A 19,918-nucleotide genomic window follows, 5' to 3' on the forward strand; every position below is an offset into this window, starting at 1 on the left:
CGAGGAGGAGACCGGCAGGCAGGCACGCGCTGACACGCCCGGTGTAAAAGTCAGGCTCTTGCTTGCTTGCGGGACCTGCGATGGGTTGCAGCGCGGGCGAGATCAGGCTTCAGACTTCAGAGCTCGTTCTCCCGGCGCGCACGATGAGTAGCTTCACGGCAACGGCGACGTGCGCGCGGTGGTGGTTAGGGCTAGGCGCGGCGTGGCCGCCCCGGCCTCGCGTTTTGGTCTGGAGGGTGACGCCGCCCGCGCGCGCGGCAAATGCGGGCAGGCCTGCGGCCTGTGCCTGGTCGTGTCGGGATGTCCAGGTTTGTGATGGGAATTTGGATTGGTTATGCGGTATGCCGCTGCAGATCTGCAGTGTTTGCTGGAAGTCCTGACTGATACCGAAGTGCTTGGTCGCAGTTTGTTAAAGAAGCTTGGTCGCTGGTTGGCATAGGATTTCACATTGGAACTCCGAATGTCAAACAGACAAATACCTGCATGTATCTTCGTCAGATGTGTTGTTCGGTGACCATTATTCAATTCACAGAAATGGACAAATATATTCGGATGACGGCGATCATTAGCCCAGTTCTTGTCGAGGCCCAACATTTGACGATCCTTCGATTCCATCAGAACACTCGAGAGTCGAGACACAAAACCTAAAGGTTCAGTTTTTCCCCCTCTCTTGTGGGGAATGGGCCTTCCCTCTCTCTTGCAAATAGCGCACTGAGCCAGCCAACAGGCCGTAACTTGTGTAACAGGAGGCCCCGTTACGTATTGTATCTGGGCCGTAGACATAGATAGCTAAATATCTACAACCCAGCAGTAGCCTAATAACTTAGTCTACAACGGTCCCACAAACTATCTCAATATTTTATATGAACTATCTTAACATTTTTTACATTCGTCAAAATTTTTTACATAGTGTTGGTGAATGTAAAAAATGTTGCTGGTGCAAAAAAAAATGTTGGTGCATATAAAAAATTGTTAAGAAGAATGTAAAAAAGTTAGAGAAAAATGTTGGTAGATATAAAAAAATGTTGGTCAATGTCAAAAAATGTTGATAACAGTTAAGTCAGCCTTTTTTAAAAAAAATGTTGATGTATGTCAACAAATGTTGATAACAGTTAAAAAAATATTGTGCATGAACTTATATAGGTTTTAAAGATGAGTTGTTTATCTACCTTCCGGAAGAAATAGAGTTTCTGGAATTCTTGCTCTGCTGTAATAGTTGTAGTCATTTTTTCCCTCCTTCATCTTTGTTCTCAACTTGTTGATTTCCTCTAGTTCAGTTACGTAAAAAATCACAATAGCACATTATTCATTATATAAGATTGCGGTGACTCACCACATGGTTTTTCTGATACTACATAAAATTGTTGGCCATCCACAAAGAGTCATCGTATCTTATATAATTTAACTTAGTATTAGTTTTGTCGTTTGAAGGGAATATTTGTGTATAGCCAAAGCTCGAGTTACACTAAGTTAGACATGTTTATATCTCATAGCGTCATGTCTCGGTATTACCTGCTTCTATGACATTTTAGCATCTTCCCATATTTGATTCATCATTACCACCGAATCAATTGTCCAGTACCACCTCTTGTTAATAAGCTGATCCTACTCGTACCTCAATCAAAGCTCTATCAAATTAGTACCTTCTTTAAGCTCAAGATCGATAGTGACATTGCCCATATGTGCATCGATCTTTATTCCAATCATGATGAAGAATTGGAATCTTGAAGGTGTCGTCTAAATCACCGTTTCACTATAGATATGGTTAGAGGTGGTGATGCACGGATGACAATGAATACAAAGAGATGAACAAGGGCAACCATATATATTTCAGGGTGAAGCAAGTCAAGTCACTAATTCTGATTCCGCAAAAATCATTAAGGCCCCGTTTGGATCATTGGAATTGAATTCCATCCTAATAATCATAATTTAGACACAAATTAATTAAGCTAATATAATTGTATGTGGAATATAGTTGTATATTATAGTTGGTGATATGGGAGAGATACTTATATGCTGCACTTCTACTATAGAGAAGCGAGTCCAAGAGCGTGCTATAAGAATTGAATTCCATTCTAATAACCATAATCTATAGAATCAATTTCCATCTCCCACCCCATGAATTTAAGATAGGCTTATATCTAAACTTTGGAAAGTTGTGGAATGCCACATTCCAACATAAATTAGCCTACTCCATTAAATAGATTCCAATTCCTTCAAAATGAAGGAACCCAAACGGGACCTAAAGGTTTTGGTGTTTTTTCATATCCCCGAGTGTGACTCCATCATGAATTAAAATACAATTTTAATCCACTTTCTCTCCCACGGCTTCTACATGCATGTTGAGCTAGTGCTTTGTGACATGTAGACCTATGACACTAATGTTCACAAAAAATAATTTATTTATTGTTGCACGGGGTGTGAAAAAACGCATGATCTAGTTGTAATAAACTAATCTTACTCGTGCGGAAATTAAAACTCTATCAGTCACCTTCTCTAAACCCATAATTGGTATTGCTAAGACCAATACATGTAGCCACATTGATTTTTATCATGATGATTCAAAACTTAAAGAAGACCGTATAAACATCTATATAGACCGAGTAGAGATAAAAGTGAATAGATCGCGTCAAACATCTAAGATGAGTAAGGATTGCCACAAGGTTTATCTTTTTTTACAGTGCCAAGCAAGTCAAGTCACCATTTTGTTTATTTATTACTCACAAAACTAGTATATCTATTGCACTATATGCTCAAATACCCGTCCTCTAATTGTATTCAATGACTATTCGTACCCCAATTGGAATTATACCACCAACCTTCTCTATACTTGCAATTGGTAATGCCACCACCCATTTACATAGCTGCAATGATTCTAATCACGATGAATTCATCTTAAAGGGGATTGTCTAAGCATCACTAATTCACTATAGACAGGGTAGAGCACTAAATGTAAAGGTGCATGCACCGATCACATGTAACTTCTAAAACGAGAAAGGGCAACCCAATGCTATCTTTTTAGTAATATGCGAAGCAAGTCAGGTCACTTGTTATCACTATAGCAAAGGATACTTCATTTTTCAGCTAACTTTCACTTTCATGTTGGGTAGGATCCATGAGAACAAAAATGCAATTATAATAAGCTTTCTCCATCGCAGCTTACATGTGTGTTGAGCTGGCGCTTCATGTGGATCCATGCCACTACTACTCAAAATAATTTGCATATTTGTTACAACATTCTCACATGTCACATACTCATACCTAATTGTAACCGACCACTATTTGTACCCTGATAAGGCCTACAATCGATAGAGCTAGCTTAGGTTCATGTATTTCAATCATGATAAACCTAAGAGATTGCAGGATAGAGGTGAGGTGGATGGATCATAGGAAACATCTAAACCAAAAAAGGGCGGACGCAATATTTTTTTTGGGGTAGGATGACAAGGAACTGAAGTCACCAGTTATCAATAGAGCAAAAAAAAGCTTTTGGCTCCTGGCTTCCTTTCATATAGTGTGACCCATGATAACTAAAATACAATTCTAATCAACTTTCTCCCTAATAGCTTCTACATGCATGTTGAGCCACTTCTTCACATGGACCTACACTGTTGCTGCTCAAAACATGATTTTGTTTATTTCATTACACCGGGTGCTCATATACTTGTACCCTCACTTTAATAAACCATTATTCATAGAAAAACATGGCACACATCTTCTCTGCATAAAATCGGCAGTACTAGTGTAGGTGCATTGATTTCAATCAAAATAATATAAACCTTAATGGGATTCTTTTAAACATCACTATAGAAGGGGCATTGGTGAATGTGCATGGATCACATCGAACATATACAGATAAGTAAGGGCGGACACAATATTTTTTTGGTAGGGCACGGATCAAGTTAGATTGTCGTTCATCAATAAAGAGGAAAACGCTCCCATTAAGAACAAAATACAATTCTAACCAACTTTCTCACTCACAACTTCAACATGTGTGTTGAGTCGGTGCCTCGAGGACGTGGACCCACATCAGTTTTGGTAGGGTGCAAAGCAAGTCAAATCACCGATAAAAAACCGCTTCGTTTTTTGCTTCCTAGGTTTGGTATCGGGTTGGACTCGTGAGAACTAAAATACAATTTCATCAAATTTCTCCCTTACAGCTTCTACATGCTTGTGATCCGCTGCTTTGTATGGACCTACACCATGCTTGTGAGCTGCTGCTTTGTGTGGACCTACACCACCAGTGGTAGAGTTTGATCCTGAATTGAGAGGAGGACCAACACACAATGGATGGTGGATAACACAAGGGAGAGGGGTCCAATTTGAAGCTTTACTAGGAATGACCTAATACCTATTACATTCATCAAGGGATTATAACATTTTTTTGGGTGGGGAGGGGGGGGGGAAGGGGCATGCATGGCCCCTATTGGCCCTAACTAAGGTACGTCCCCCGTACACCACTCTTACTCAAAATATAATTTGTTCATTTTGTTGCTCTGAGTGCTCAAATACTTATAGCCTTGCAAGCAACCCCTATTCATACTTGTAATGTGGTGCCCACCTTCTCTAAACATACAATCAGTAGTGCTAGTTAAGTGCATTGATTTAAATTAATATAAATCTGAATCTTTAAAGGAGTTTGTTTAAGCATCACTATGAACCGGGGCAGAGGTGGAGGTGCATCGATCATGTCGAACATCTAAACATAAGTAAGGGCAGGTGCAATGGTTATATTTTTGGTAGGGTGCGGAGCAAGTCAAGTTACCCTAGTTACCAATAAATTAAAAGCGAAAAATGCTCTAACTTTCATTCCTTTAATATTGAGTGGGATCCATTGGGAACTAGAACATAATTTGAACAATCTTTCCCACCCACAACATTGGCATGTGTGTTGAGTACGTGCACGGGCCGCGTACCCACGTCATTTTTGGTAGCGTGCGAAACAAGTCAAATCATTGGTTATCCCCTGCCTTTCGACTTCCTTTTTCTCTTCATATCGAGTAGGATCCATGAGAATTAAAATATAATTTTAATTAACCTTTTCCCTTGTATATAGCTTCTACATGTTTGTTGAGCCATTGCTTATTGGGGACCCTACTACTCACAAAAATAATTTGTTTATTTATTACATCGGTGCTCAAATACTCATGCCCTGATTGTAATAAACCATTATTCATACCCCAATTATTCATACCTGTGATACCCACTTCTCTAAGCTTACAATTGATAGTCCTAGAGTAGGTGCATTGCTTATTTTTTTGGTAGGGTGCCGAGTAAGTCACATCATCAGTTATCAATACACCGAAAAACGCTCAAACTTTTAGCTTCCGTTTGTATCTCTAGAGTTGGACCACCAAGAACTAAAATACAATTCCGGCCAACTTTCCAACCCACGACCTTGGTATGTGTGTTGCACGGTTGCTTCCGCGGACCCGTCACCACTTATCAGAGTAATAATTTATTTAATTGGTATCCCATATATATGCTCAAATTGTCACAGCCTCTAAGCATTTCTTTCTAGCACCCAACCTCTCCGGTGTGCAGTTAAGGGTAACCTGAATGATTCTCCAAAAACAAGTCCGACCACTTTTTGCAGCGACGATCCAACATTCCAACGGTGTGCAGACGTATAATATCAGTTACGACCCATCACAACGGCATCAACCCGATCTTTGCTTGATATCCAATCACGTGGCGATCCAGCTAGTTATTCGACGGAACCGACCGCATGGCGGCGACGATGGAGCCAAAGTAACCCCGATTTCAGAGCTTGAGATCCTCCTCCTAGCCTCCTAGGCCAGCCACCAACCCACTCTGCCAGTGCTGCAAAGTATAAACAACCGGATAGCTAGCCTGAAACTGGGGTCGCAGCAGCAGATCTGGATCCACACGACGCGCGCATCGTCCGTCCCGACCCGGCGCTGCCGCTGCCCCTTGTTTCCTTTTGTTTTTCCCTCCCGTCGTCTCGTCAGCCTCTCTCTGTCTTCTTGTTTGTTTCCTGGACCCGATCCAAACCAACTCCTACTTGCACAACACCTCGCTGCCTTGCCTCTGCCTGCCAGCAGTGTCCCGCCCGCGCTCGTGCCGTGCGTGCCGCGCCGTCCCCCTCTCGGCCGCACCCCGTCTCCTAATAAAGCCGCGTCCCACGTTGTCTTTGGTTTCCCCTTCCACCCCTCACCACCTGCGCAGCGCAGCGGCATCACAGTCGGCTCTCCTCTGCTCTCCTCAATCGCTCTCGGGGGGCCCTGCTTCGCTGGGAGAGGAGGAGGAGGCAATGGCGGCGGGTGGGAATGGCGCGGCCGGCGGCGGCGGCACCGACACCAAGGCGGCGTTCGCGCAGATCTACAACACGCTCAAGGAGGAGCTGCTCGCCGACCCCGCCTTCGAGTTCACCGCCGAGTCGCACCAGTGGATCGACCGCGTAACGATCCCTCCTCCTCCTCCTCCTCTCTCTCGGCCCACCTTCCTTTTCCGTCGCTGTTTCCTGGTTTGATCCTTGTGGCGTGGGGCTCCTTCCTTGCCGCGTCGCCGTGGCAGAGCGAGTCCTTCGCAGGCTCCGCTAGATTCCTGCCCGGATCAGCGGGCTCTATTAACTTCGCGGGACACCGGGTTCGTAGGGGAGTAGAATTAATTTGGCTTTGCACGTGGACAAGGGTGATTAAATGAGGTAGAAAAGCGCTGGATCACGGGTAAGTAAATGAAGCAGGATTATTAATCCTCTGGGTGGGAGCAGCTTATTACTGCTGCTTGTTAGTTTTTACGTGGGCTTGAACGGATCAACGAGTACGGGCTGAAACTTCCCCTTCAGTTCAGTTGGGTTGACTGCCTCTGCTGTTGCCAGACGAACGTGAATTGCAGTTAAAACAGAGCAGAGCTTATGATTATTAAGCTCTGCAGTTGAATGTAAACTGCCCTGCCAGTTATTAATGAATAGTAGACACTTAAACGGAATTTGGTTCTTTGAGCAGAATGCTTGCTGTTAGTTTCTGTTAGCTAGTGCTTTTGATGTGCATCGCTAATTTGAGTTTTTCTTTACCTTCCTCTGAACAGATGATTGACTACACTGTACTCGGAGGTGAGGAGATGATTCTGACTTGCTCGCTTTTACATCATACGGTAAAATAATTACACTTCTGATTCATAGTTATTGTTCAATGACAGGCAAGTGCAACCGTGGGCTCTCTGTGGTTGACAGCTACAAGCTGTTGAAGGGTGCTGATGTTCTGGGCGAGGAGGAAATGTTCCATGCTTGCACCCTTGGCTGGTGCATTGAATGGGTAATGTTTTCTCCCCAATGTTGTCAGGAAGAATGGCTGTAAAGCAACCGAGTGGCGCCTCTAAGAATGCTATTGTATTTACAGCTTCAAGCTTTCTTTCTGGTGCTTGATGATATCATGGATGGCTCCCACACTCGTCGTGGCCAGCCTTGCTGGTTCAGGGTGCCTCAGGTTAGTGAAGCAAAAACTGTCCATTCTGAATACTACAGCATTCATCTATCTGTCCTTTGTGTAGTAATGTCGGTTTAGAGAACCTGCTAGTTCCCTTTGTTAAGTGATATCTAAGGATGCATTCTGTTGTGCATTAGGTTGGCTTCATTGCTGTCAATGATGGGGTTATCCTTCGCAACCATATCTGCAGGATCCTCAAGCGTCACTTTAAGGGAAAACCTTACTACGCTGATCTCGTTGATTTATTCAATGAGGTAACTATACGTTCTGATTGATTATCTTTAACCTGACTGGTCAGATTAATACAGATACTGATTATGTTGTTTCGCATTGTTAGGTTGAGTTCAAGACTGCTTCAGGTCAGCTGTTGGACCTTATCACAACCCATGAGGGAGAAAAAGATCTTACAAAATATAACATAACAGTGTAAGTTAATGCATTGGGGCAACCTTCTTTTGAGTGTTCAACCATCATGTGAACAAAAGTACTATTATCATATTGTCAGGTTTAACCATAGAGAAATGGCTTTCACATAATAGCGTAGTGTTAGTAATTCTGATTCAGTATGTACTCTTTATTCACCGTTGATCGCATGCAACTGGTACTTTTGCAGTCACCGGCGTATTGTTCAATACAAGACAGCCTACTATTCATTTTATCTGCCGGTAATGAACCTTCAGTTCCTTACATCTGCATATACTATTTTCACATGATCCCCATCTAGATTATCAATACCAGACGCATTATTACTGATACGATGCTTTATCAAAAGGTTGCATGTGCACTGCTGCTCTCTGGTGAGAATTTGGAAAACTATGGTACTGTAGAGAACATTCTTGTTGAAATGGGAACGTACTTTCAAGTTCAGGTAACCCTTATTTTGGCTGCTCATAACAATACAAACCATTTTCCTGCCACAAGCATTACTCTGTTTAGCATTAATATAATTGTTCCCTTGCAGGATGACTATCTAGACTGCTATGGTGACCCTGAATTCATTGGCAAGGTTAGTGCATTTATGTGTTGCAGTAACTTGAATGAACATCTTGTCATATTGAAATTTTTTCTTTAGCTCTGGTGATCTGATCAATGTTAAGTTTTATATAGATCGGAACTGATATTGAAGATTACAAATGCTCCTGGCTAGTTGTGCAAGCTCTCGAGCGTGCTGATGAGAGCCAAAAGCGCATTCTATTTGTAAGTAATCTGCAAACCACTTCTCAATTGTTTTGAGGACTGTTGTCTAAACAATTAATGTCCCACAGGAAAATTATGGCAAGAAAGATCCAGCCTGTGTGGCAAAAGTGAAGAATCTCTACATAGAACTTAACCTAGAGGTTTGTCTTTACTCTTTACCCTTGATGATGCTTTGTATTCATATCGCTTGTTGAAGTAAGATTACCAAAAGTGTAATGTGTTATTTTCATATTATCCTTGTTTCGACGACTGATCCTAGATATATGTGTCCCTGAAACGGTACTATGTTTCGGAGACTATAACCATATCCAAAGTGGCACTTAATTTCCAATGGACGAAGTAGCAGCTACATGGCTGAACTTTTTTGTTACTTATCATAGTCTGAAAATATGTGACATGTAGGAAACACTGACTTGAGTCCATGGCTAAGTCTGACATTTTGTTTATCATTTTGTTCTAGGCTGTATTCCAGGAGTACGAAAGCGAGAGCTACAAGAAGCTGATCGCGGATATTGAAGCCCAGCCGAGCATCGCCGTTCAGAACGTACTGAAGTCCTTCTTGCACAAGATCTACAAGAGGCAGAAGTAGGGCCCTCTTGGATAGGGAGCCGTTGCTCCATTGCATGCTTGACTGATAACTGGAGTTCCTGATCTGTGATGTGGCGCTTCTAGCTCAAAAATTCGATGTAGTATGTTGCACCTTGCTGCTCCGGATAATAACGAGGCAAGGTGCTATTTCGGTTTGATGGACCGCATGCACCGCATAATACATTGGTTGTCTTGTCATTTGGATCCTGTCAATTTATTTGCTCCTCTCTCTTTTTTTTCTCACCACCCTCGTTGCTTTAAAGTAAATCCCAAGTGTACATTGTCAAGGGAATTTAGCAATACGCGGAACAGTTCCTCTGACGTAAAATTAGGGGGCACAAGGACTTCTGACGCGATCAAGGCAATGATTTTTCGTATGACTTCATGGGAGAAGAATAAAATCTAGTGGAAACAAAAGTTCCGTGACAGGAGAAGAATATTACAAAACCTATGATCCAGGAGCTAGAGCAACAAGCGTTGCTTCACACTCTGCGCAATAAAATGATTCCCCAACAACACGCGCATGCTATATAAGTGGTTCCAATAAGTGACTATTCTTTTTCTGTTCGGATTATGCAAAAGTCGAGTGAAATACAGGGAGCGTTATGAGCGTTGGCAATAAGTGACTATTCTTTTCTGTTTGGGGGTATAAATGATGCACACAGCTTTATAAGCGTTAGCAATATAATCATAATATAGCAGGCAAGTGTAAATCACACATAAATAAGACAGGGAGCACTAGAACAAGTATCTGCCTGGAACTATGTCATTGTTTCCGCATATGGTAATAAAGCATTGGCTAAGTTAGCATATCTGAACTTCCATCCATTTTTTTCAGGCACCTAATTCTAATTCGATTGGCTGGGAATCCAGAAAGTTAGGGCAGTTGATGCAGTTGCAAACATTGCTCGACGAGGGGCCCACTTCAAAGCTGTGATAGGGCCAATATGACTGTTCCAACAAGCAATCTGCAAAAGAAATCTGACATTAAGACAAGCAACTTAACAAAACATATTAAAAGCCTAATTAAAGAAAAGCACCTCTTGTACTGTATTGATGTTCCAAGCGTGCAGGGTTCCGTCACCAGATCCTGCAAAACCAAACATATTTTGTCTTCAAGAGTTCACAATGCAACAGGTAGCGCTTTCCAAAGTTCATTCATATGAGCATATACATATAAGACACTACTTTCAGCAGTGATGTGCCAGAACGATGTATGCGCAACATACTACTGGCACAATGATCACCATTGCAATTTTTTATTGGTCACTAACACCTAAGAGGCAATATTGGTGTCTAGATCCTGCTAATAAAATATTGATTTTTCACATGGTCAGTGGCAAAAATTAAGCTGAAGCAAAATAATATATTGGTGAATTTCTGTCACTTGTTAGATCTCTTCACAAAAGTAGATAACATGTACAAAAAAGGCAGAAGTTGGTGGCAATTTCAAAATTTCAGCAACTTTTTAGGCCTTAACTGCAGTGAAACTAAAGAGCAATTTTTCTTATGAACTAGCATATGTATCAGAATGTAGCTTTACCTGAAATAACATACTGACCATCTGGAGTGAAAGCAGCTTCATTTGTTACATTGGGAGATGGCTCTAAACTAAAGCCACACCTCTGCAAATTACATTGGGGATATTAGCAAAATGTTAACAAAAGGATGTAAGGGCATCAATGATAAGATCATAAAATTGTGCACCACAAGGATCAGCCTCTGAATCACAGAAAAAAAAAGATAGTTAAACTGACCTTGTCCCCTCCATATGCATCCAGAACATATATGTGGTTGTTAGTTGTTGTCAAAAGCATAGACTTGCCGTCATTGCTAAATTTGATGTCAGAAACTTCAGCTGTATCTCCACCGACCAAGAAAGTGTCAAACGGACCCTGAAATTGGATATGATTCTCAAGATAAACATTTCACACACCTTCAAAAAATGTATGATTCTTCTGTACTATGTTCATGAGGTACCTTATCATACGATCGGGAATCAAATAACTTAATAGCACCCCCTTCCATTGCTACAGCAAAAACAAGTCCTTGTTGATCATATGCAACAGAAGGCCTGCCACGCAGTCTTAGTATGCCCTGAATGGATAAGTAAACATGAAAGAGCTTAGAGGATAAATAGGACCTTTCATCTGATAAATGTGAACTAAGCATTTATGGTTGCTATCATGAGCTCATTAACTAAGTTTACTGAATATTGGTGGCCAACCTGACAAGCATTTACACGAAGATCCCATATTCTGACACTGTGATCAAGTGATCCTGACATAAAGCTATCATTGACGGGTGACATACATAATGAAACAACCCTGAGATGAAACAGGAATACCTCTCAGCATCTGCACCTCCAAATTTGTTACTACAGACAAGAAATGCAGAAGAAGAACAAAAAACAACCAAACAAACCTGTCTTTGTGCCCTTTGAAGTATCTTAAACAACGGTTATCATACAATGATAGATAACGAAGTGACTCTGCAGACTCAAGATTGTATCGTGATGAGCATAAGATAGAACTCGGATGATGAGTAAAGCAGACACGGTCAGCACCATGTTTCCTATGATATGTAGTCTTTAATAACCTGAAACAATCGCCAGCAAGTTCTAGCACTGATCACTACAACTGTTGTACATAGAAAGTTTAAGCGGTACTAACTTGAAGAATACTGTGATGAAGTACATGAAACAAAACAAATTTTGTATCAACCATAAGAACAATAACATTAGTAGGGAAAAGCAAGGTCATCAAAACTAGACTTCTGGATGAGCCAAAGATTTCTTGAAACATCAAGAATGAGCATTTTGCCTGACAGCACAAGTACATCACATCTCTAGCAAATATAGTCAACATGACAGAAGAGCAACATCAAGGCAAGCTCCATGTGTATTTATCAAATGGATTAAACTGCCCGTTGGCCAAATGCTGCATCTACCCACTAGGGAATTAACTTCAATAGCTTGCGAGATTATACTGTCCAGTAATATTGATTCTAGCATCATTGAAAATCTGGAATCTCTTAGCAATAGGGCACCCCATAAATGAAATCTCAACACAAACTGTTAATTGAAATCAACCGGTAGAGCCAACACTTTTCCCTACCAGATATGGCAATCTCAAGCATCAGACACTACACATTACAGCCCTATCCATAGGAAAAATCAAGCGAGGAAGCGTGCTCACGTTGCGCTTGTGATGTTGTAGAGGCGTATGGAGTCGTCCTCGCTGGAGGTGACGAGGAGATCCTCCTTGCGGTGGAAGTCGAGGCAGTTTATCTTCCCGGCCTGCAGTCGAATTCGAGCAGACACCACGGTGAATTAGGTGTGGAGCGGAAACTGTCGAGGGAGCAGGTGGGTTGGGGATTTTAGCAAGGGAACTCACATAATCGGTGAAGACCGCGCCGATGGCCATGCCGTGGACGATCTCGTCGTCCAGCTGCGATAACGACGCCGCCGCCGCCATCTTGTCCGCGATGGCGGCTTCTACAGTCGAATCCGCCGCCGCCCGGATTTTCGATCTTCTCTCCAATCGTCAATTTGGTAACGCAGGAGGATGTCCTCTTTTTCTATTTTTTCTTTTCTACAACGGAGCCTTGTAACTGGGCCTTCAGTTTTTGGCAATGATAGTTGGGCCGTAAGGGATGTCAACTAGCAAAAAAGAAAAGGAAAACGTCTATTGTGAATCCCTCAACTATGATGAAAGTCCTACCCTAAAAAAATTAGTCCGCTTTTCTCTCCCAACTACGAAAGCAGCAGATACGGAACCTCCTCCAACTCAGAAAACCGGTTTATTTTTAACTCCCATACTGTTTTTTACTCCGTTTCAAGTTGAGTTGGCGGTTGTAGTGATTTTGACACATGGCGAAATAGATATTTCATCAAAAAAAAATCTCAAATAAGATAATTGGAAGAAAGGATGAAACTGTCCATGCACCTTATATTTTATCCTCTTCTTACCGTCACCATTTGATGCGCCTGCCGCACGCCGTAAGGCTGTAACCATACCGTCGTCGCCGGAGCCCGTAACCATACCGTCGTCGTCGCCGGTGAAGATGATAAAAAGGAGAAGCCCTCTCCTGCGGCTATACAATCGGCGGGCTATTAGCACGGCTACTTGCATTCACACTGTGCTAGTTCCCTGGTGGTCTGAGCGTCCATGGAGCCAGAACATGAGCTTGCTTGCGGCCGCCAAGATGTGCCCTGTTGATGGCGGGTTAACAGCCACGGCGCTCGGCTCATGGGAAGTGCCAAGCTCCTATGTGGTGCTCCACTCAACTATACTCATGGGCCTACCTTATTCCATGTTCGTAAATTGGTCACCATTGCGTTTGCTCGCGATCACTCTTTGGTTGTCACAACCGTCATTGCCACAAATCGCCTCGGCTCTGTATTCACTGCTAAGCTCAGCACCATGCAAGAGGAGTGAGGAGTCAAGGGAATGGTTGAGATTTAGGAGATGGGACACGTGGCATCCATGGGGGGTTTGCACGGAGTTGGATTTGTAACAGGGATGCACAAAATCGTTTTGTGCCTATAACCTCGTCCGCCCAAATCCCCGACACCTCCGCCATTCCTGGCTATGGGGAGCTCATGTCAAGCCTAATCCCACAAGCCCTTGGTCTCACTTACAAGATCAAAACCTCCCTGTCATCACCTTCCCTCATCAATACAAGGAAATGTCACCCTTTCCAAGCAATCAAGGCCCTAATGGCCATTTATTCCATCAAGATCACAAGTCACGCCCCATGGGTGCTACCCTCTCTCTCCTCCTCTATAAAAGGGGCCCTCACAACACCACATGTACTCTTTTTCTCCTCATCCACCTTTCCCAGCAATTCTCAAGCATCGCAATGCCACCATGGGTGCTCGTCAACGACGTTGTCGCTGCTTTGATCTCTGCCTCCAGAACACGCTAGTCACCCGCAAGAAACTCAACGGAATTGCAAGAAAACAAGGAACCTACCCTGTCATCCCTTTACATTAATCCATGCTAGAAACCCTCATCCACCGAGCTCCAGTGACCTTGCCTATACCTTGCCACCATAGCCTCAATCCAAGCATGCTAGAATCGTTGATTTCGCTAACTCTCCATCATGATGTGCACATGATAAGCCATCTAGGTCTCATCCGGTGGCCCTTCGTCGTGTAAAGTACTATAGCTGCCACTTTGTGGTTACCGTCGATAACCATGAATATGTGGCAAAGCTCGACCCTTGGATCTAGGATCGACAACCATATTAGACTTCATCGTACCCCTTTTGGGATAAATAAATAGTATGGTCCATTTAATTTGTCCTCATTGAATTCTCTAAATTCGGATATCGAAGGAATATCCCCATTGAATATTTTTATCCATTTTTTGTAACGACCCTTCCAATTAAATCCCTTGATGATGGCATAATTCTTTTTTTCTCTCTTCATCAAATAGTTTTAGCAAATGTCCTTTTTTAGAAAAGGCCCCTAGATCTTGCAACGTTCATATCTCTTTGGCCCTAGCTCCATCTTAGTCGAATCACATGTTTGTAGTGACAAGTATTATATTTTAATATACTTTCTAAATTATTTTAAAAAATTTAGGTGTTTTTTTTCCTTAGATGCATTTATATGCCTGTTTCTGGTTGTTTGATACAATTAGAAGGAGATATGAACAAGAGTGTGCATTTGAAGATGCTAAACATCAATGCTTTAGAAAACATATCCAAGTTTGGTACAACAAGCACAAGATTGGTGACAACCACTAACCTGGCCACATCTAAGAAGAAAAGGAGAATATCCAAGTTTTGGTGGGTGTTGTGAGTTCAATTTGGATGCCAATTGAGCTTGAGACTACAATTTTAGTAGAGGCTGGAGCAAGAAGAGTTGAGTATGTGACTAGTGAGATTGGTGAGGTCTTCGAATTAATATGCCTCCGAATGATGGTGGGCGCGCCTCAAATATATTGGATGTTAATGCAATATAAAAGTTATGCTTTGTTTCAAAAAGAAATAAAAATGGGTGAGACCTTTCATTAAGAAAATAAATCCTCCTCGCATGCTAAAGCTCTAATAATGTTAACAACATCCTTTTCTTCACCACGTTGTGGATGTAAGACCCAAAATATTGGCACCAACATTAAGTAAAATTCACCTTGGTTGAGCGAGTGGACTTGCATTTTAATCATAAGATAACATGGGACAACTTTCTTGCGTGCTATGTTGTGTCTTTAGACCTCTAAGGAGTTGTGTTTGGCTTGATTTCAAATTATAGTTTTCTAATTAATGTATTTTCCATGTCTTAACATAATATGACTTGATGAGATAGATGACGGATATCACGCTATCATGCACCCATTATATACGGAGGCAGTGTTCATGAATTACTTCACTAAATCTCTCATGAAACAAGAATCGTAAACCATAGTTGATATAATAATAACAAGTTTCTAACACAAACATCCGCAAAATTTACTAACTAGTAAACCATATGAATTCAATTCATATACATATCTATTAGGTTCTAACAATACCAACAAAAAATGGGGCATAAGCACCATTGGGGCATTAGTAGGTAGGTCCTAGATATTAGCGAACCCATGTGGAAACAGTAACTAAATGTTGGTAGAAACTGTTGGCAAAATGATACTCAAGCTAGTTCCTGGACTGAAATGCAACCACCCGGTAGAGTACCACGTCCCTTAGCATAGGTAGGAAGAGGTCCTCAAGGATCGAGAAAGCACACGAGCAATTACAACATGTAATCAAACCGTAACAACCTGAGCTTGGGAATATCATGGGCAAAGGGCAGATATTGACAACGACGACTCCTGTAGCTATTGTGCATAAACTCTACCTGCACTGCCTTCACCACCGTTGGTTGGTGCTAGACCACCACCACCACCACGACCAGTACCGCCAGCACCACTGTGGCCATGCCCACGAACACCGCCACTGTGGCCATGCCTGCTACCTCCACCATGCCTAGGAACGCCACGCCAACCAAGTCTATGTGTCGCGTCCCTCCTAGCTAGTTTGGTGCCTCTATGACCCCTCCAGCTGTCGACGTTGTTTGTAGTTGTTAACTGAGCAGACAAAACACATACAACAACACTTTTATCATAGGAGTGAGAACTCAAGATGTATATGATATGAGCTCAACCTATAATTCCATGTCCGTAACCTCATCAAGTTACAACTACTAGATACAATTTTTTTCTCAAGACTTGTTCAAGAATTGTGTTTGTGTAGTACTACTTCTTGTGAATTATATGTCATGCGAGGAAAATAAATAGCAACACTGTATCAACAACTACAAGGAACACTTAAATGATATATAGGAAACAGAAATGATTATGCATAAACATGGAACATTTACATGATATATGAAATCTAAACATTTAACCTATAAACTAGACTCTAAACATGACCAGATAACAAACCTCTTGGCATTCATGTGTGTGGTCCACTACCGATGTGTAATGACCAAATAATAATGTTATTCTGATGAGTAATATTTTGAAACTATCATTATATATCATGGACATTGTATATTTTATTGGTATTGAAATGCATTTCTATAATATAAATAAATGGTTTTGAATAATAATTTTTCAAAACATAAGAAACTTTATAAAAGTACCCTCATTCTACTCTTAAATACACTTTCTAGACTACAGTTGCGACTACCATGTACGTCTATTGCTCCTAGTATTTAATGGTAAGGAAGATGTTACCTATATTTATAAGTATAATGGGAGCTTTGATACTTCTCAAGTTCTTGGTATACTGTCTTGAAAATATCTCATACATGAAAGTTTAGTTGTAAATACAAATAAGCATTGTTAGACTTCTTTGGCCTAAAATTCCTTATTTGACACTGAAATTTTTTCCATCCCTTATATGACACTAATTTCTATCTTTTATTCCTTATTTGATATTTTTGTCACTTTTGTCACATAAGTCGAACAAAACAACCATCAAATCACCTCCAAAATTCATGAAACTTTTTTCTCATAATTGAACAAATGAAGATGAGTCCATTTTTCTTAAAAATGCACATGTACCTTTGCCATTTTAAAAATAAAATTCACCAAATATGACTACTTTTGAAGCTTATTTGAATTTTTATGGTACCAAATACTTTCCAAAAATTATGAAAAAACAACTAATATTCCTTACATGAGATGTAGTCATTTATAAAATTATTTTCTATCATAAGTTACATAGAGAATTGCAAGGTTCTTTTAAATTTACCCAAATTTATGGTTCTTCACAATTCTCTATGTAAGTTTTGCTAGGAAATAATTTAATAAGTTCGAGCATCTGATGAAAAATATTAGTTATTTTCTTATACTTTTTAAAAGTTTTTTGGTGCCATAAAAATTCACATAACTTATAAAGGTATCCTAAGTTGGTGAATTTTAATTTTAAAACCGTGAAGGTATATCTGTACTTTTAATAATATGGGTTCATATTCATTTGTTGTATTACTATAAAAAGTTTTATGATTTTTTGAGGTGATTTGTAGATCATTTCACCTGACTTAACTAACACAAGTGACGAAAATGTCAAATAAGGAATGAAAGTTAGAAGTTGGTGTCATATTAGGAAGGAAAAACTTTTCAAGGTTAATAGAGGAATTAACTCATCTTATAGTGTCAAATAAGGAATTTCCTCTATCTTTAATGTGTCATGGAAAATTATCATAATCAACATCTTTGTGAAATCATCATTTTAGAAGCAGCTTATAGAAAAGTCATAATTGAAAAAACACGCATTTACTCTATTCTTAAACTGCCTTTTCTATCAGCCTATAGACTATCATGCACTTGCAATGCTCCTACTTTGTCATGGTAAGAAGGATGGTATGTCTATTTATATGCTTACAGGTTAAAGAAGAGTTTGAGACTTATCAACCTCCCAGTCTAATACCTTAGAATCTCAAAAGTACAAGTTCTACAAACAATAGAAAGTATATTTTGTCAAAATTCTTCGACATATCCTTGATGCAATGTCTTGCCCCGTGCATAACACCCACCATCTTCTCAACGTTCTTGTAATTTTGCTGAGCACCTATTTTTCAACCCGCAACCTCGCATTCTGATGTAACAACCTAGCCCAATTAAACCATGTTTAATCTTAAGTAAAGTCATTTGAGCATAAAGAAGAACCTTTGGCAGGGGTGAAGGCAAGTAAAAAGACACTTTTACCCTCACAAGATAAACAAATGTTTAAACCATAACTCAAATTTTTGCTTAAGAACATAAAAATGTATCCAACTAAGAGTTTAAGAACTTAACTTTCCTAACAACTTTTATTTTTGTTGTTTTACTTGAATCTGAGCAGAGGACCTTCAAAAACTCAAAATACGAAGTTGTACTGAATTATACCAAACAAGACAAAGTCTGAACTTTGGAGCTCTTTATTTCGAAATTACTAATGAAAACTCAAGCTGAACCCTATACAAAAGTTTTAGAGCTACGCGTAATAAACAACTTTGGTTATTACAGTTAGGCCACAATCAGCACAAAAGGTTTTCAAAAGGGAAGTCAAACATAGCCAAATCGGTCAACTCTGTCAAACTCTAGAATTTGTCTAAGTCTGAATTTTATAAATTTTTCGAACTTTGACGCGATTTATCTCACAAACGATTTTGAATCTGAGCAAACTCCTTTAACAAAGATTGAATTAGGATGCTAGGCCTACAAGTTTTGTAAAGGGAGGTAGGTGCGAACAGTTCAAAAATCTGGAGAAAATTGCTCCCTAAGAACAGTCCTTCGGCGGATCCTGCGCGCGCCAGAGCACGTCCACCTCGCGCCTGCCATCGCCTGCCACGTGTACGCCGTCCACCCGCTCCGCCGCGCCACCCAGTCCCCGACCACAATAGAATGGGTCGGCATGCCTCGCTCCCCCAGTCGAGCTCGAAGTCACCCTGCAGCCCTCTGCACCGCGCCTGCCTGCAGCTCCTCCATCCCGTCTCGCCTCGCTCGAGATCTTGCCAGTCGTGCCGAGTGCTCTACGCGCGATGCGCTACGGACACATCATCGTTCTAGCCACTCCACAGCCGAAGCAGGTGCAGCTGCGACCGGTGCTACCTCGCACCTCACGCGTGATCCTCTACGCTAGGATCTCCGACCGCACCCCGACGCTACTCACCTCGCCCATCAAGCCCTACCGCCACTCAGCACGCTCGTGCCCCGCGACCCCGCTGCCTCCGCCAACCCCAGCTCAGGACAAGACGCCTCGCGCGCCCACGTCGCCAATCGCGCAAGCCGGCAAACCCGCTCGCCAGCGCACACGAGCCCTCACCCAACGCCAGCACGCCTCGCCTGCCCCGCCCTGCATGCCGCCCTGGCCGCCAATGGCCGCCGCCACGACCGGTCTACCCGGTAGCACGCGCCCCACTCCCCTCCGACCCACCGGCCAACCACGAGCTTCGGCACCTATAGGAACCCCGCTAGCACCACCGTGCTCCCCTTCGCTGCTCTCCACTCCAGTTTTCCCCGCCCGAGACCCCACTCCGCTCGCCAAAGCTTCGCCGCCCGCAAGCTCCTCTACTCCGCGCTCACGTGCCGCCAAGTGAGCTCACCGCGGAGCCCCCACCTCCGCTCGACCCCGCCCCTCGCCGACGTCCCCAGCCGCTTTGCCGCGACCTTGCGAAGCTGTTGCGCCCGCCCATAGCCTCCGCCCGGTCCCTG

General features: G+C 42.0%; 2 protein-coding genes across 2 annotated transcripts; one reads left to right on the top strand and one right to left on the bottom strand.

Annotated features, from left to right (window-relative positions):
* The first annotated feature begins 6,044 nt into the window (after positions 1-6,044).
* Positions 6,045-9,474, top strand: LOC101756726 (farnesyl pyrophosphate synthase). The gene is made up of 12 exons (XM_004961288.4): positions 6,045-6,421; positions 7,051-7,075; positions 7,162-7,277; positions 7,362-7,448; positions 7,586-7,702; positions 7,786-7,874; positions 8,062-8,113; positions 8,221-8,316; positions 8,410-8,454; positions 8,556-8,645; positions 8,714-8,785; positions 9,106-9,474. The coding sequence occupies exons 1-12, from the start codon at positions 6,275-6,277 to the stop codon at positions 9,232-9,234; spliced, it is 1,065 nt and encodes a 354-aa protein (XP_004961345.1). The 5' UTR covers positions 6,045-6,274; the 3' UTR covers positions 9,235-9,474.
* Positions 9,475-9,841: 367 nt separating this feature from the next.
* Positions 9,842-12,802, bottom strand: LOC101757146 (protein ANTHESIS POMOTING FACTOR 1). The gene is made up of 9 exons (XM_004961289.4): positions 12,629-12,802; positions 12,431-12,531; positions 11,658-11,831; positions 11,461-11,560; positions 11,214-11,330; positions 10,991-11,128; positions 10,777-10,858; positions 10,274-10,323; positions 9,842-10,201 (listed from the first exon to the last, which is right to left on the bottom strand). The coding sequence occupies exons 1-9, from the start codon at positions 12,707-12,709 to the stop codon at positions 10,082-10,084; spliced, it is 963 nt and encodes a 320-aa protein (XP_004961346.1). The 5' UTR covers positions 12,710-12,802; the 3' UTR covers positions 9,842-10,081.
* Between the last annotated feature and the right edge of the window lie 7,116 nt (positions 12,803-19,918).

Source organism: Setaria italica, chromosome III, assembly GCF_000263155.2.
Source record: "Setaria italica strain Yugu1 chromosome III, Setaria_italica_v2.0, whole genome shotgun sequence".
Lineage (NCBI taxonomy): Eukaryota > Viridiplantae > Streptophyta > Magnoliopsida > Poales > Poaceae > Setaria > Setaria italica.

What these genes read in the sequence shown, in the direction of transcription:
- LOC101756726 (XM_004961288.4), top strand. Translation starts at nt 6,275, where the DNA reads ATGGCGGCGGGTGGGAATGGCGCGGCCGGCGGCGGCGGCACCGACACC. An exon ending in CGCACCAGTGGATCGACCGC is followed by an intron (nt 6,422 to 7,050) that starts GTAACGATCCCT and finishes TCCTCTGAACAG; the next exon opens with ATGATTGACTACACTGTACT. An exon ending in GAACGTACTTTCAAGTTCAG is followed by an intron (nt 8,317 to 8,409) that starts GTAACCCTTATT and finishes GTTCCCTTGCAG; the next exon opens with GATGACTATCTAGACTGCTA.
- LOC101757146 (XM_004961289.4), bottom strand. Translation starts at nt 12,709, where the DNA reads ATGGCGGCGGCGGCGTCGTTATCGCAGCTGGACGACGAGATCGTCCAC. An exon ending in GCGCGGTCTTCACCGATTAT is followed by an intron (nt 12,532 to 12,628) that starts GTGAGTTCCCTT and finishes ATTCGACTGCAG; the next exon opens with GCCGGGAAGATAAACTGCCT. An exon ending in ACATCAATACAGTACAAGAG is followed by an intron (nt 10,202 to 10,273) that starts GTGCTTTTCTTT and finishes TTTCTTTTGCAG; the next exon opens with ATTGCTTGTTGGAACAGTCA.